Source organism: Budorcas taxicolor, chromosome 15 (genome assembly GCF_023091745.1).
Source record: "Budorcas taxicolor isolate Tak-1 chromosome 15, Takin1.1, whole genome shotgun sequence".
NCBI lineage: Eukaryota > Metazoa > Chordata > Mammalia > Artiodactyla > Bovidae > Budorcas > Budorcas taxicolor.
The window spans coordinates 17834037-17851092 of record NC_068924.1 but is presented as its reverse complement, the minus strand read 5'-3'; the positions used below and the strand labels follow the sequence as shown (position 1 = coordinate 17851092).

Sequence of the window (17056 nt, the reverse complement as noted above, 5' to 3'; positions counted from 1 at the left end):
AAAGCTATGGTTTTTGCAATAATCACATAGATGTGAAAGATGGACCACAAAGAAGGCTGAGCACCAAAGAATTGATGCTTTTGAACTGCAGTGCTGGAGAAGACTCTTGAGAGTCCCTAGGACTGCAAAGAGATCAAATCCTAAAGGATTTGATTCAATCCTAGGATTGAATCCAGTCAATACTAAAGGAAATCAACCCTGAATTTTCACTGGAAGGACTGATACAGAAGCTGAAGCCCCAATATTTTGGCCACCTGATGTAAACAGCTGACTCACTGGAAAAGACCCTGAAGCTGAGAAAGACTGAGGGCAGAAGAAGAAGCGGGTGACAGAGGATGAGATGTTTGGATGGCATCATCGACCCAACGGACCTGATTTTGAGAAAACTCCAGGAGATGGTGAAGGACAGAGAAGCATGCTGTGCTGCAGTCTATGGATCACAAAGAACCAGACACAACTGAGCAACTGAACAACATGATTTCAATTGATGACAAGGTTACAGATACTAACACAACAGTTCAGTGCTTCCATCTATAACTGAAGAAAATATTAAATTCAGTTAAAGGTTAGTAAATATATATATATCATTTTTTTCTCCATCTAAGTTCACAGACCTCCTGAATTCTATCACAGACAAGAGGTGAACAGCCTTCATTCAAAGACTGGAAAAGGGGACAAAAAGAATTCCAACTACATCTAGTAAATAGTTGGCTTCTTTAACAAACTGCAAGGAAAATATAACAAAATAGTTATATCTGTTCACTGTGATATATACAGAATACATATTACATGTGCAATATAATTAATTGCTTCAGTTCAGTTCAGTTCAGCTGCTCAGTCGTGACTGACTCCTTGCGACCCCACGAATCGCAGCACGCCAGGCCTCCCTGTCCATCACCATCTCCCGGAGTTCACTCAGACTCACGTCCATCAAGTCCGTGATGCCATCCAGCCATCTCATCCTCGGTCGTCCCCTTCTCCTCCTGCCCCCAATCCCTCCCAGCATCTGAGTCTTTTCCAATGAGTCAACTCTTCGCATGAGGTGGTCAAAGTACTGGGGTTTCAACTTTAGCATCTTTCCTTCCAAAGAAATCCCAGGGCTGAATTAATTGCTTAGATTGACCTAAACTATCTAAGGTTCAAAAATCAGGAAGGTCAGGTAGAATCAGAGTATAATACAAGGAGATATAAACATAACTAAAATGTTTCAAAACTACATATTCAAAACAGTAATGAGGGATTAAGGAGTAGGAGAAGGTAGTCGGAATGAGTTGTTGGGGCTGAGAAACAGCCTAGCGATCTTTAAAAATATGCATACTTGACTACTGCTGCCACCCACATTCGAATGGACTAATACAATGACTGAGATATACTTTAAAACACTCCCAGAGGGACAGGACACAGGCACTAAGGGAGATCAAGAAAAAGATAACCACTCAAACTGGGTACTATGTATAACAAGGGTACTTTAGGCTCAATTTCTTCATGTATGTTTAAAACCCGCCACAATAATCAATGCAATAAGATTGATAGAAGAATTCAAATTACCACTTATTTCTCTTCATCCTTTTTCTTACCTCTAGTTTTCCTCTGTAATTACTTCCATATCCCATCCCACTCCCACAAAGCCATCAGTTGTATATTATAGTGGCTTTTTCAAAGTTTAAACACAGTAAATGTAGTGATCTTAAAAAGTAAAATGTTTGAAGAAAAGATGGATTTCATTGATTTTTCTTGTAACAGTATTTGTCAAGTTTCCAACAGAAACAATTTTTTTCATATCTTTAAATTTTTAACTTTCCTTTGATTCTGTAGGCTGCTTCAGATTCTGTGATGCAATTACTATCATGAGAAAATAAGAGCACAAAAAGTGAAACTAATACAAAACTTTTCACTGACATATCCTTAGTTTAGTCATCTCAGTTGTCAATTTACTTATTTTTCTTCTATAAAATAAGAAAGCTCAATTATTTGAGTCAAACTATTTGAATTACCAAAATACACCCTTTATAAGCCCCTGATCACAGAAAATTTTCTCAAAATAAGTTTTCTTACCCAGCCCCCTGGCTGCAATATCAGTAGCAAAGAGCACTGCAGCTCTCTTGCGAACAAATTCGTTATAGACTTCCATTCTTCTCATCTGCTGCTGTCGCCCATGCAGGGCAAGGAGGGAAACACCAGGACGCAGCCGGCAGAACACTCGGTACAGATACTGAACCTAGGTGTTAACCGAAAAATGATTTGGTACTTCTGGATAACAGCAGGAAGTAAGCTTACAAGATGAACAGAAAAATGCATTACGGAGCACACGTTTAATTAAAGCACAGAATAGAAAAAAGGAAATGTAGTCTGGAGCTGTGGTCTTCAAACATTTTTGCTCAAAAATATTATTTTTCCTAAAAGAATTTTGAAATAAATATGCTTTCCCAAAATTGTTACGTTAAGTATCTGACATTTCTAAGTGGTTACAAAGAATGTCATTTCTGGTAAATTTAAATATATTTTAAAGTAAAGACTTACCTCTCATAAATGTATCCAACAGATTCTAAACAGCACAATTTGATATCCATCACCAGTTATTTCAAAATATATAAAAAATAATAGGGGAGACTAAACATGTGTGGGGCAGGGCCCCTCAATTTTGCTGCAAACCTAAGATTGCTCTAGAACAGTCTTTAAAAAAGGAAAACTGTTAACAAAACGTGAAGAACCTCTTCTTTAACAGAAAAATTTTCCATCATTTCTTTTCCTCCTTGAATTCATATTTCTATTCCTGACCTCACAGAATTTTATCTTGTTTTATGCAAAGTCTCTTATTGATTACCTTATCACAATTCATTACTTTCAACAACAAAACTATGTATATATGTTTTCATTTTAATTTTCTGTAGCCATAAAGCTGCATTAAAAGTTCTCAGACTCAGTTACTATTACAATTATTAGTATGCTGCTGCTGCTAAGTCGCTTCAGTCGTGTCCAACTCTGTGCGACCCCACAGATGGCAGCCCACCAGGCTCCCCCATCCCTGGGATTCTCCAGGCAAGAACACTGGAGTGGGTTGCCATTTCCTTCTCCAATGCATCAAAGGGAAAAGTGAAAGTGAAGTCACTCAGTCATGTCCGACTCTTTGCGACCCCATGGACTGCAGCCTACCAGGCTCCTCCATCCATGGGATTTTCCAGGCAAGAACACTAGAGTGGGTTGCTATTGCCTAGAACTGGCCAAAAAAAGAGATGTTAGAATTTGATTTAAAAAATAAAATTCTATTATCTTTCTCAATACATGAGACTAGATGAAGCTGTTGCTTTAGTTTTATTTTTCTTTAGTTTACATACTTACAAATGAATACTAGTGATTGCTAAACTGAGGCAGAGTCCAGCATCATTTTATTCCATTTCTCTAATATAGGTGTTAAGAACATCTTTTTCATGAAAATACAGAAAATGGACTAGAAAGAACCTTAACTTTTTGAGTTCCTATAAAATATGTCACAATGATATATTACAAAAATTTCATCTATCAGCTGCTGCTGCTAAGTCACTTCAGTCATGTCTGACTCTGTGCGACCCCATGGACAGCACCCCACCAGGCTCCTCCATTTACAGGATTCTCCAGGCAATAATACTGGAGTGGGCTGACATTTCCTTCTCCACATCTATCAGCTAGTAACTCCATTAAGTCTTCCTTCAAATTTTTTTGAAAGAATGGGAAACCACCAAATTACAAAATTGACTCACTACCCCAGCATTAAAGTTATTCATTTTCTCATATAATACTCTAGTGCTAGGAAGATTCTCTGATCCTGAGACAATACACCAGTAAGTCTAGGCGTAAGGGACTCCTCCTTTCCTTTTCTAAGGTTTTTTAAAAGGCTACTGTGAAAGCGGAGATGAGAACAAACCCACAGACAAGACCGCAGATACACTCTTAGGCAACCAATCTCAGGGAAGCACACATGGAAATGGAAGAACTACAGAAACGGAATATCAACCAAGAGCCTAAGAAAAAGTTAAGCATGGTTTAAACTGCATGGTAGCAAGAGGGGTGGTGAGAGGTGGTAAAACTAACAACTGTCAACAGATTGAATGTGAGTTAAAGACAGGAAAGAATTTAAGATTTGATCATTTAATGAGATGGGGAAGAGTTGGAGGGAGCAGATCTCAGAAATAGGAAATCTTAAATTGCTTACCCAAATGGAAATATCTAGAAGTCAAATGGATACACAAGTCAGGGGCTCAGGAAAGAAGTCAAGGCTTAAGATGTAGATTTGGCAATTGTTAGAATACAGACAGCATTTAAAGTCACAGAACTGAAGAGGTATAGAAAGAATATAGATCAAAAAAGGGCAGAGTACACTTTTTCCACTGTGAAGAGGCAAAGCAGAGTATTACAGAGTAAAAACTTTAAACATTAACCCTTAAAATTATTTTCTTGTATGTAAATATGAAAAACATCCATTCTTTAGGAAAATATAAAATTCTAAAAATCTAAAAGAAGTCCTAAAAAATCTGAAGTCATTCCTTACATGGAAAAATAATGAAGTTCCGTGCTTTCCTCAAAATAGAGACAGAACACTACTTATCTTCCCCATAAACTGGAGGAAAACTCACTGCGTATTCATCACGCTAAGCTACCGCAAAAGCTATACATCTAGAAATCAATCTACTATATACCAACAACTATATGTTCTCAGGAAATCTGAAATATAGTAAAAGAAAAGTAACATACAAAAACAAACCATAGTTTCTTCTCTTAAAGAGAAAAGACCAAGTTTTCTTATACATCACTGAATCCTTTACTTACAAGCACATGACTAGTGTTCAAGAAATGCTGATAAACAAAGGCAGATATAATGAAAACACTACCAAAGGACAAAGGAAGGTGCAATTCATTGTCAAAAGAGGATTGGGGAGTGTCAGGAAAGGACTTTCAGGCATAAAACTTGAGCTTGAGATTAGCCTTAAAGGACAGTAATCATTCCTCCAGATAGAGGAACACAGGGAGATAAGCAGATCAGCATGAACAAAGACAAAGAGGCAGAGAAATAAATGGCGTATTCACAGAGGGTAAGGTAGACATTAGGTCATAAAGACCTCTAGTTAGCCTAGCCATTCAACTGTTGTTCTACCAATATTTACTGAGGACTACCATATTCTAAGTATTGTGCTAGATGCTAACAACACTGAAGTAAAAACAGTTTTTGCCTTTCCTTATTGAGCTTGAAGTCTCATCCATGGGTTCCTTTAAAAATGAAGACACAAGATTCTCATTATCTACAAATTTCTTCACATTTAGCCCTGCATTATTAAAAAAGAAAAGTAGCATTTTATAACTGAAATTTGAAATTTATACATGATAATTCAACATGAATAACTTAAGAACAATAAACACTAAGTACCTCTTTACAACTGGAGAAAAATACAATACTTTTCTTCTTCAGGTGGCTTCTCAAAAAGGAATACAGCACACTTATTTTTTGCTGCAGCTCACAAACTATGTAGTTCTGTTCCAAAGTAGCAGGGGTGCTTATGCAAATAAGAGGGAAAATATTAAAAATATGTCACATTGGTAACTTTGAAATCCAGACTGAAAAATAAAACAAATGTTAATAATGGTATGCCTCCCAAGCAAATCTTTCATACACACATACATACATACATATCCCCAAAACAACTTTCTCTATTGCCCCTTAGGAAATGAATACAGCACCATGTCCAAAATACACTCAAAATCATTTACAGATTAAATATCAAAAATATACTTGATCTCCAAGGGGGAAGAATGGGGAAAGGAATAGTTAGGGAGTTTGGGATTGCCGTGTACACACTGCTATATTTAAAATGGATAACCAACAAGGACCTACTGTACAGCATAGGGAACACTGCTCAATGTTATGTGGCAGCCTAGATGGGAGAGGAGTTTGGGGGAGAATGGATACATGTATACGTATGGCTGAATCCCTTTGCTATCCACCTGAAACCATCACAACATTGTTAATCAGCTATACTCCAATATAAAATAAAAAGTTTAAACATATATATATATATAGATATACACACGCAAACAGGGGTCACCTCTACAACAGTAGGGTCAAGGATCAATTGAAGGATATAAGGGAACTTGCTGGGCTGATACTAAGGTTCCACCTCTTAGTGGGGCCTTGGGTTACAGAGACATACACATTTATCAAAACTGAGCAAATTTACTCAATTTGTTCATAGCATTATATGTAAATCTTATATCAAGAAAGAAAATCTCTATACAAATATTTAACTCTAGCTACTGATATACGTACTGAAATGTTTAAAAGAAGTGTACAGATGTCTGCCAATTTCTTTGAAATGCATCAAAAATAAGATGGGTTGATATACAGAGGGATGGATAAATGGACAGTAAATGTATGCTACCATCAAGTAGCATCCAGGTGGTGGGTATAGGGTTTTAACTGTAAACTTCTTTCAACCGTACATGTTTGAAATCTCTCATAATAAAAATGTTATAGAGAAATACACATGCATTTACTCTTTGAACTAATAAACCTACTTTTAGGATTCTGTTCCAAAAAATTATCTGGTAAAAACACAAAAAGATATACTATCATTTAATTTACATGGCAAAAAAAAAAAAGAAAAGATGGAAATCAGCCCATATGTCCATCAGTAAAAAACCTGTGGAATGAACCACTGTACCTCCACACAATTATGTAACATACAACTATAAAAAAGGAATGAGGAATCTATATAGTGCTATGATGTGATCACTAAGGAATATTGTTAACTGAAAGAAGCAAAATTTGATACCATTTATGGGACTGAAGGTATATATACATTCATGCACATACAGGCATCCCTTGGGTGCATGTTTATATAAAGGGGAAAAAGGGAAGCCTCTTGATGAAAGTGAAAGAGGAGGATGAAAAAGCTAGCTTAAAACTCAAAATTCAGAAAACTAAGATCATGGTATCCAGTCCCATCACGTCATGGCAAATAGATGGGGAAACAGTGGAAACAGTGGCTGACTTTATTTTCTTGGGCTCCAAAATCACTGCAGATGGTGACTGCAGCCATGAAATTAAAAGACGCCTGCTCCTTGGAAGAAAAGTTACGACCAACCTAGACAGCATATTAAAAAGCAGAGACATCACTTTGCCAACAAAGGTCCGTCTAGTCAAAGCTATGGTTTTTCCAGAAGTCATGTATGGAAGTGAAGAGTTGGACTATAAAAAAAGCTGAGCACCGAAGACCTGATGCTTTTGAACTGTGGTGTTGGAGAAGACTCTTGACAGTCCCTTGAACTGCAAGGAGATCAAATCAGTCTATCCTAAAGGAAATCAGTCCTGAATATTCATTGGAAGGACTGATGCTGAAGCTGAATCTCCAATAATTTGGCCACCTCATGCGAAGAACTGACTCACTGGAGAAGACCCTGATGCTGGGAAAGACTGATGACAAGAGGAGAAGGGGACGTCAGAGGATGAGATGGTTGGATGGCATCAGTGACTCAATGGACATGAGTCTGAGCAAGCTCTGGGAGTTGGTGGACAGGGAAGCCTGGCATGCTGCAGTCCATGGGGTCGCAGAGTCGGACATGACTGAACTGACAGCAATATAAAAGAAACACAATGGTGTACTTCTGCGTATAATCTGATACACTACTCAGAAAGATTCAACTCTGATTTTTCTGATCCTTTACAATTTGAGAGTAAATGTTCTTTTATGCCTTAAAATATTCTCAAACATAATCTCTCAAGGTTTATGAACCAAACTGTAAAGCTGGTAAAGGGGAAAATTCAATAACAATATTAAACAAAATTCAACAGCAGCTGCTTTTTATAGTGCTTCTGGTGAATTTGAAATTAGAGTATTGCAGTCATTACCAGATAAGCTGCAGTTTTGTAAATTATGTTGCTAAATATCTGCCTTCTACCTTCTAAAATGTTTTCTGAAAGTCACATCTTTTACAAATGATGGAACTGCTTTCAAGAATTATTTATGAAGTAAACAATTTTTACACTCAGTTTTTTCTAACTAACTCTATGATCTACAGATAAAGACTAACTATTATCTACAGAAACTGGGGACAGGGATAATATGTACAATTAATTTGCAATTTAGAGACCATCTAATATTGAAAAATAGGTGTCTAGTAAAGACACTAGGGAGTTTTTAAAACAGGAAGAGAAAGTGAAAGTGAAGTCGCTCAGTCATGTCCGACTCTTTGCAACTCCATGGACACCAGGCTCCTCCGTCCATGGGATTTTCTAGGCAAGAGTACTGGAGTGGGTTGCCTTTTCCTTCTCCAGGGAACTTCCCAACCCAGGGATTGAACACAGGTCTCCCACATTGTAGACAGACGCTTTACTGTCTGAGCCACCAGGGAAGTCAAAACAGGAAGAAAGCAAACAGACAAAAAAAAAGAAAGAAAGAAAGAAAATCGAAAGACCTAAACAGTCTTTAGACTATCAAATTAATTGCACTAAGAATTTCAATAGCTATCTCAACACAACTTTAAAACAAAACCAATGTCTACTCAATGGTAAGCCAAGGAGGTAACTATACCTCATATATATCCTGCTATCCCATTCCTGAGGAGTTCTTGATAACCAAAGCTACCAGAACTCAGATTTTCCAAAGTTCATTCATTAGGATCATCAGGAAGTATAGAATTTAGCCTCTTCTCAGGCTTTTTTTAATCCTAGACATCTATTGGTTGAACAAAGTCAAGGTAGCCCTAAATGCCCATATTCCCTGCATTTAAAGACTTTCCAAGAGGATAACTCAATTAATTTTCCCAATATATTTCTTTTCATGATAGCATTTCACAGCAAGAAGTGAAAGAGATAATGGTAGGGGTGAGCCCACATTGAGATCATCAACACAGATTTAATTTAAAGTCACTGGAAAACGTTTCTCAAAGTCATATCTGTCCACAGTCTGTATGTATATATATATGTATGTATGATTCATACCAAACATACATACATTTTCAGCTGTCATAATATCAAAATATACTTTAAAACATATTTCCCCCAATCCTTACATATCTCTCTCTCTCACACACATACACACACCCCTTCTACTGCCACAAAGACCAGGAGTCCCCAGCCACGGTAGCAGTTGTGGCCTGGTAGGAATCAGGTCTCACAGCAGGAAGTGAGCGAGCAAAGCTTCAGCTGCATTTACTGCCACTCCCCATCTCATTACCACCTGACCTCTGTCTCCTGTCAGATAGGCAGCACTAGGTTCTCAAAGGAGCGTGAAACCTACTAAGCTTGAATCATTCAGAAACCAGTGCACCCCACCCCACGCCACCCCCAATGTCAGTAGAAAACTTGTCTTCCACAAAATTGGTCCCTGGTATCAAAAAAGTAGGAGATGGCTGACACAGACACATATCTTACTTTCCAGTTTTAGTGAGACCAAAACAAAACAGCCATTGCTGGAATGTTTTAAATAGAAAAGTATTTTGCTAAATATTAATGCATTTGATAAAATGTGCTCCATAGCACATTCAATTCAGTTCAGTCACTCAGTCGTGTCTGACTCTTTGCGACCCCATGAAATGCAGCATGCCAGGCCTCCCTGTCCATCACCAACTCCCGGAGTTCACTCAAACTCACATCCATCGAGTCAGTGATGCCATCCAGCCATCTCATCCTCTGTCGTCCCCTTCTCCTCCTGCCCCCAATCCCTCCCAGCATCAGAGTCTTTTCCAATGAGTCAACTCTTCGCATGAGGTGGCCAAGGTACTGGAGTTTCAGCTTCAGCATCATTCCTTCCAAAGAACACCAAGGACTGATCTCCTTTAGAATGGACTGGTTGGATCTCCTTGCAGTCCAAGGGACTCTCAAGAGTCTTCTCCAACACCACAGTTCAAAAGCGTCAATTCTTCGGCACTCAGCTTTCTTCACAGTCCAACCCTCACATCCATACATGACCACTGGAAAAACCATAGCCTTGACTAGACAGACCTTTGTTGGCAAAGTAACGTCCCTGCTTTTGAATATGCCATCTAGGTTGGTCATAACTTTCCTTCCAAGGAGTAAGCGCCTTTTAATTTCATGGCTCCAATCACCATCTGCAGTGATTTTGGAGCCCCCAAAAATAAAATCTGACACTGTTTCCACTGCCCTGCATAATACAGCTAAAAAAAAAAAAGATTCTCAACCAAAATAATTTTGATAAATGCAGAAAGCTTTATTCATCTCCCACTGCTTTTAAGAATCACAATATTCATAAAAATATCAAATGTTCTGAGAAGTCTTAAGAAAAAACTGCTTTGCCGTAACTCAACATTTGCTATTTAACTATCCAGGTACACGTTTTCCCACCTTATTCCCATTTTATGAGGGGAATTTGTTCCCCACACCACAATTTGGGAACTACTGCATTAGAGTTGTCTCACATTTAAAGGTGTATTGAGAATTTAAATAATTTTTACCACTATATTCACTATGCTTTGCATATTTAATCAGTAACATTAATATGCTTTCCTAGAAATGCATATTAATTTGAAATATTAAATTCTCAATTAAAAAAAGAACCCTGATTTTGATTCAAATATGATTTTAAATAATACATACCTGTATTTTGCCTTTTCATGAACCCAAACATACTCAGGATTTTTCAAACTCAAGCGTGCAAGGTCCTTTACAGATTTGGTTTGTGTAGCTGAGAAAAGCAAAGTCTGACGTTTCTTGGGAAGGTTTTCAATAATAGCATTCATGGTGTCAGCAAAGCCCATATCCAAGATTCTATCTGCTTCATCAAGAACTAAAAAGGAAAAATGCACACTCAACTACAATATTTAACATATACATTAAGCTAAAAGCAATATGGTATTCTGGATAGGATTCTAGAACAGAAAAGGGGATTTAGTTGAAAAACTGGTGAAATAAAAAAAGAAGTTTGGAATTATTAAATAAATACACTAATGTTAGGGCTTCCCAGGTGGCTCAGTGGTAAAGAATCCGCCTGCCAATGCAGGAGACTTGGGTTCGATCCCTGGTGGAGGGGCAGGGTTGGGGAAATCCTCTGAAGGAGGAAATGGTAACCCATTCCAGTATTCTTGCCTGAAAAATTCCATGGACAGAAGAGGCAGGCTGGCTACAGTCTATGGGGTCACAAAGAGTCAGACACGACTGAGAAACTCAGCAGGGGCACACACACACACATGCCAATGTTAGTAACTTACTTTGGCAAAGGTACCAAAGTTACAGAATATGTTACAATGGGGAAACTGAGGGAAGGAAGGGTATAGAGGAACTGTCTGTACTACCACTGCAACTATTCTATAAAGCTAAAATTATTCCGAGACAAAAAGTTGATTTAAAAAATACACAATAGGTAACATCATAAGTAGGTAATTTTTATCTTTCACCTTAAAAGATAACTCTTAGCAGTGTCAAACACTGAGAAATCTAATTTCATATGCAGTGGAGTGCTTATCTCTTTCTGACTCTTCTGACTTAAAAAGGTCTCAGTTGTACTCTCTGGATTTAGAACTATATGTCAAAAAATTGCTTCGAGTTCTTTTTAAGATTTTTAATCACAGTATTTATTCAATAAAACATTTATATCACTAAAATTTATTAGAGCTTGCTCCTAAGACTGAGACTATTTTCATAAAGATTCATTAGACTTACCTAACATTTGGAGATTGGTAGCATGAAAACATATTGTTTCATCCATGTGTTGAAGAAGCCGACCCGGTGTGCAAACAAGTATATTTATGTTATTGATCCTCTCAGCTTCATGCTTCAGATCCTGAAAACAGTTGTTTCCTTTGATTACAGACACATCACTGAGCAGCCTGTGTACCAAAACTATATAAGCCATCTACAGGTGGCATTTCATCATAGCAATGTAGATACTCTAGAAATAAATGTAGCTTCTCCCTTATGTTTCTACAGTCTATCCAAATTTCTGGGCCAATTACAAGTCCTTAGTTAAGACCTAAAGAACTCAGAGTTCCTCTAGACCCTTAATCACATGCAGGATCTTGAAGCCATGAGAAATGCATGAATGCTCTAAATCTTTAGCTCCTCCTGTGTCTGCCAGAATCGACTTAAAACTAGAATTAAACCCGATCTTTAAGTCAGAATCCAGGAACAATGAACAGGCTCTGTGATATCACTCACTGAATTTCCTGGACTGCAAAAAAAAAAAAGAGTTGAGTTCTCCAATTTCTAGAAAATCCCTCCTCAAAAGAAGAGCCACAGAACGTTATTTGTTAAAGCTGGGTGACAGGTACATGAGTATGTGAGGACTTGTGATATTGATTCTTTTCCTGGGCATGTCTACATATAAATTCAAGAATTCAAGTATTTATCGTCACAACCTAGAAGAGACTTGAGCAGAAACAAGCAGTCCAGGTAAACTAAAAGAAAAAGAAGTAAAGCAGCAGGCTTTACCAGGACCTAAAATAAACACTCCTCAAAACTACCTTCTGTTCACCTTCCTATCTTCTGCTGCTGACCCAGCAATGTTCTGAATTATTCAACCTCTCAGATACTTTATTGAAAGGAACTAATCCACATACTGAAATGATACCTTTCCCAATGAATATTAACAAATAGATTTTTCATGTTAGTGGGAACTAATTCATCTCAGAGAATCTGATCAGTCCAGATATCCTGACAAAACAAACTTTCTGGACCTGCAAAACTCAAAGACTCCAGATGATAGTGACCACACCAGGATGCTACCACCTACTGCCTAGGGGGCCAGCCTGTCTGTTTAGATGAAATCTCCACTGCTTCCTGGTCAACTGCCATAGTGCTCCAACATAAGGCATGGAAGGAAAGAAAGAAGGACAGGATAAAAAGACAAACCTTTCCACCGATGATGAGGCCAGCTGAAAAGTCATGATTCTTCCCTACTTTTCGGAGAACCTCAAATGTCTGATAGGCCAGTTCTCTTGTAGGTGATATAATCAGAACCCCCAGCCCATCTGCTGAGGTCCACTGCAGGCGATACAAGGCTTCCAGCACCTCAAAAAAGAAAAAATCCACGTTCAGTAAGTCCTTCAGAGAGCCAGCTTTTTGACTGCCTTGCCACTCCAAATCAGAAGCACCTTACAAGAAGAAAGCATATCGTCATGAGTCTCAATCAGAAGAAACTGTTTGCTTTGTTTCTTCTTTTCCTTCTATCCATCAGAGCATCCTTCCCCAAGTCACAGAGGGAAGGAACAGAAGCCCCATGGCAGCTCAGCTGCTACCGGAGACAAGCCATGAGGAGACTGGCGATCAGTGGAAGGTCTGTACAGCCCACAGGCCATTAAAACATATTCCAGAAAAATATTTGTCATCATTTTCTGAACAGAAACCACATTAAAATAAACTTTGTATAACTGCTATAGTTATACAGTGACTAGAATTTTCAAAATGTTGCTATAAAAAATTAAGATTTGAGAGAAAAATGACTTTGTAACACTCGGAACCAAAAACCAAATGTGATTATTCAGCAGAAATTAAAAAGACCAACCACATAACAGATGTAAGTGAATTCCTCAGAAGCTCTATTGTTTTACTGCTATAAAAGACAATGTCCCAGAAAAATCTCAATGAATGACTTTAGAGTGAGCATGTTTCGGCTTTATTCTAAACAAGTGACAAGCATAAATGTGACTCGCAGGTTTCCAAGAGAACAGAAACAGCCCTCCCCGCCACCCCATCAGGCTCACTGCAGAGCAGAACCACTCTGACTTGCCACCCTGGAACACCCCATAACCTTCAGGAATTCAGGCTTGTGAACACATATAACAATTTATTCCTTCAGTAAGTGATGGAGTGCCCACCACGTGCGAGGTGCTATATCAGGACATGGGGAATACAACAGATAACAAGAGCGATGAGGCACCTGTCTGATAGAGCCAGCATTCTAGCCAAGGAAACCCAACACCAAACAACTCCTCACATAGTTATCTATTTCTACCAAACAACTCTTCACATAATTATCTATTTCTGTCTAGGCAAAGAATGCTTTCAAATCATGTAACAAAGGACCTGACCCAACATGAAAAAACCACTTACTGGAACAAGAAAGGCCAAAGTCTTCCCAGATCCAGTCTTGGCAGCCCCGAGAACATCTTTACCTTGCAAAGCCAACCCAATGGTCTGCTTCTGTATCTCAGTTACCAAACGGTACTGGGCTTCTTGCAAACCTGCAAGTACAGAGGGGAAGAAAATGACACTTTTGAGCATCCCTGATGCATGTGGGCATCCACAGTTCAGGGGTGCCGAACTGTGCATCCCTCACTCCCAGAATTCATATGTTGAATCCCAACCGCCAGTATTTAGACTGCAACCATATTTGGAGACAGGTGATTAAAGAGGTGATTAAGTTAAAACGAGTCCATTGGAGTGGGCCTTAATCCAATCTGAAAGAAAGGAAGAAAGTAAAGTAGCTCAGTGTCCAACTCTTTGGGATCCAGTGGATTGTAGCCTACCAGGCTCCTCTGTCCATGGGATTCTCCAGGCAAGAATACTGGAGTGGGTTGCCATGCCCTGCTCCAGGGGATCTTCCTGACCCAGGGATCGAACCTGGGTCTCCTGCATTGCAGGCAGATGCTTTATTCTCTGAGCTACCAGGGAAGCCAATCCAATCTGACTGATGTCCTTACAAAAAGGGAAATTTTGGACACAAAAACAAACACTAGGGGTTTGAGTACACAGAGACAACTACTTTACGAAGCACCAGGGGGCTGACCATCCATAAACCAAGGAAAGAGGCCTGGAACAGGCGCCTCCATTATGGCCCTCGGAGGAAACCACCTCTGCCAGCAATTGATCACAGACTTCCAACCTCCAGAACTATGATAAAACAAATTTCTATTGTTTAAGCCACCCAGTCTGTTATTTTTGTTTTGAAGGCACTAGCAAATCTATACAAAAAAAAAGGTATCACACTTTTGTTTGTTCTCTTGCTTATTTTAATTAACATTTTAATTACTTGGAGGCCCTGGCACCTTGGATTTTTTACTACTGTCTCTTAACCAGTCCAGAAAGAATGAGAATGACAAATCAGTAAAAATTAACATTGTTTCTTGTTACAGGCTTTCATAATATCAAAATTACTTGCCAAAGTAAGATTTTTTTTTCCAGGTTAAACTTTCTCTAAACTTTTTTCCATTTATAAAAAGGCATCAAGAAATCCAACAATATATCCCAAGATCACTATGGACTTACCTTTCAGTGTTTTTTTGGACAAGGGAAAATCTGAAAATCTTGTAATTTCATTTACATTTATCTGAAAAGTAAAAGGGGACTACATTAGACAAGACAAAATAACATATTGCATCATTCATTTGTTTTGCAACAAAACTAATTTTTGTCTAAACTGTGCTGCTTAGCTCATCATTTGTACTACAGGAATAAATTCAAGCATCACTCTAGTTAAAAACCATCATTCCCTCTAGAAAAAATATGCCTTGAGGAAGCTATCATCAAAAATATAACTTTGTAATCATTTCTACTTTAAAAAAAAAAGAAAACTTCACTCAACATACACACTACTACCACATACTGCTACCTTCAATATCCCCAAAAACCTCTAAAATGTTAACAACACAATAAGACATCATCACGTCAATTTCAGGAAGAAAATTTACTGTCAGCCCATTCTTCAAATAATATCAGTTTAGGAAGTAAGGGGCAAAATGACTATAAACCAAAGACCACGATGAGAATAGATCTCTTTACACACTTTGGAGAATAAATTGAAATTAGGTGCAGAAATATATCTTGCTAGCACAAACCTCTCAAATCCAACCTGACAACTACTCATTTGGGGGTATACTGAGAGAGGAGTATTATTTAACAATAACCAGTGGAAGTGTCTCTGTAGTGATCTGAAGCCACAATAAGTGACATTTTGCCCTTTAACTTTACATTATCTAATGTTCATCACTGACATTGTTTAATTAACATAAACCCAATTTTCTGGATTTCATTTTACTGCAGACGCTGAAAGCAGGAACTTCTCAGATATGGGAATATGTTGCCAAATTACGTGATCCGGAGAAGGCTGCATTTCTAAGGTTCATTTATTTAAATTACACTCCAGGAAGTAAAGGGATGACACCTTGTATTTCATTTTAGTCTACATATCACCTTTCCCAAGATTCTTAATACAGTCCAGACAGGCTTATTCTCTGGCCTCAAATGATGTAAGACAAATATTAAAACATTGCCTTAATCCCTACAAATCATTTTGGGTAACACTGGAGAGGAGGCAGAATCAGTGTATGAGCAATAAAAGGAGAAAAAAGTTTATTCAAATAATATCCAGTCCTATCAAGGAACCTAAATTAGGAGGTAATTTCCCAAACTGGACGTTAGCTAAAAATCTGTTTTCACAGCAAGTGAACAGTTATAGAAACTAGATGGGTAACACACTCTTTAATCCCCATCAAAGGTACAGTCCACTGGCAAAGTGGGCTACTCTTTGTAATGCACAAAGTGATACACCGTGGTGCACATCTTTCTAAAGTTAATCAACCTCCTAGAGGGAAAGTCTGGAAGAAAGAAGCTCTTCCAGCACTCTACCAACCATTACAACATAAAGCTGTACACAAACACACATACACGCACAAAGCTGTACACTATACACTTAGAAAGAAGTCACCAAAGAAACGAAAAGTTTTTACTTCACTGATACTCTGGAACAACGGTCAGCAAACCATGGCCCAAAGACCAAATCCAATTCCTTTCTTGTTTTGTAAATACAGTTATACTGGAGCACAACTACAACCATTCATTTATATACTATGGCCCATAAAACTTAATATTCACTATTTGGCCCTTTACAGAAAAAGTCTGCCCCCCCCCAACAGCCCCCCGTTCTAAAAGTGAAAGTGAAAGTCTCTCAGTCGTGTCCGACTCTTTGGGACCCCATGGACTGTGTAGTCCATGGAATTCTCCAGGCCAGAATACTGGAGTGGGTAGTCGTTCCCTTCTCCAGGGGATCTTTTGAACCCAAAGATCAAATCCAGGTCTCCTGCATTGCAGGCAGATTCTTTACCAACTGAGCTATCAGAGAAGCTAACAGGGAAGCCC

At 38.3% G+C, this 17056-nt stretch overlaps 1 protein-coding gene across 1 annotated transcript in view; it reads right to left on the bottom strand.

Annotated features, from left to right (window-relative positions):
* Positions 1–17056, bottom strand: part of DDX10 (DEAD-box helicase 10) — a 317926-nt gene that overhangs the window by 291939 nt on the left and 8931 nt on the right. The window contains exons 2-8 of the mRNA XM_052652790.1: positions 15188–15248; positions 14033–14163; positions 12833–12991; positions 11645–11765; positions 10583–10772; positions 5399–5525; positions 2056–2218 (exon numbers count right to left, since the gene is read on the bottom strand). Of these exons, the coding sequence (XP_052508750.1) occupies positions 2056–2218; positions 5399–5525; positions 10583–10772; positions 11645–11765; positions 12833–12991; positions 14033–14163; positions 15188–15248 (952 nt within the window). The remainder of the gene's footprint in view (positions 1–2055; positions 2219–5398; positions 5526–10582; positions 10773–11644; positions 11766–12832; positions 12992–14032; positions 14164–15187; positions 15249–17056) is intronic.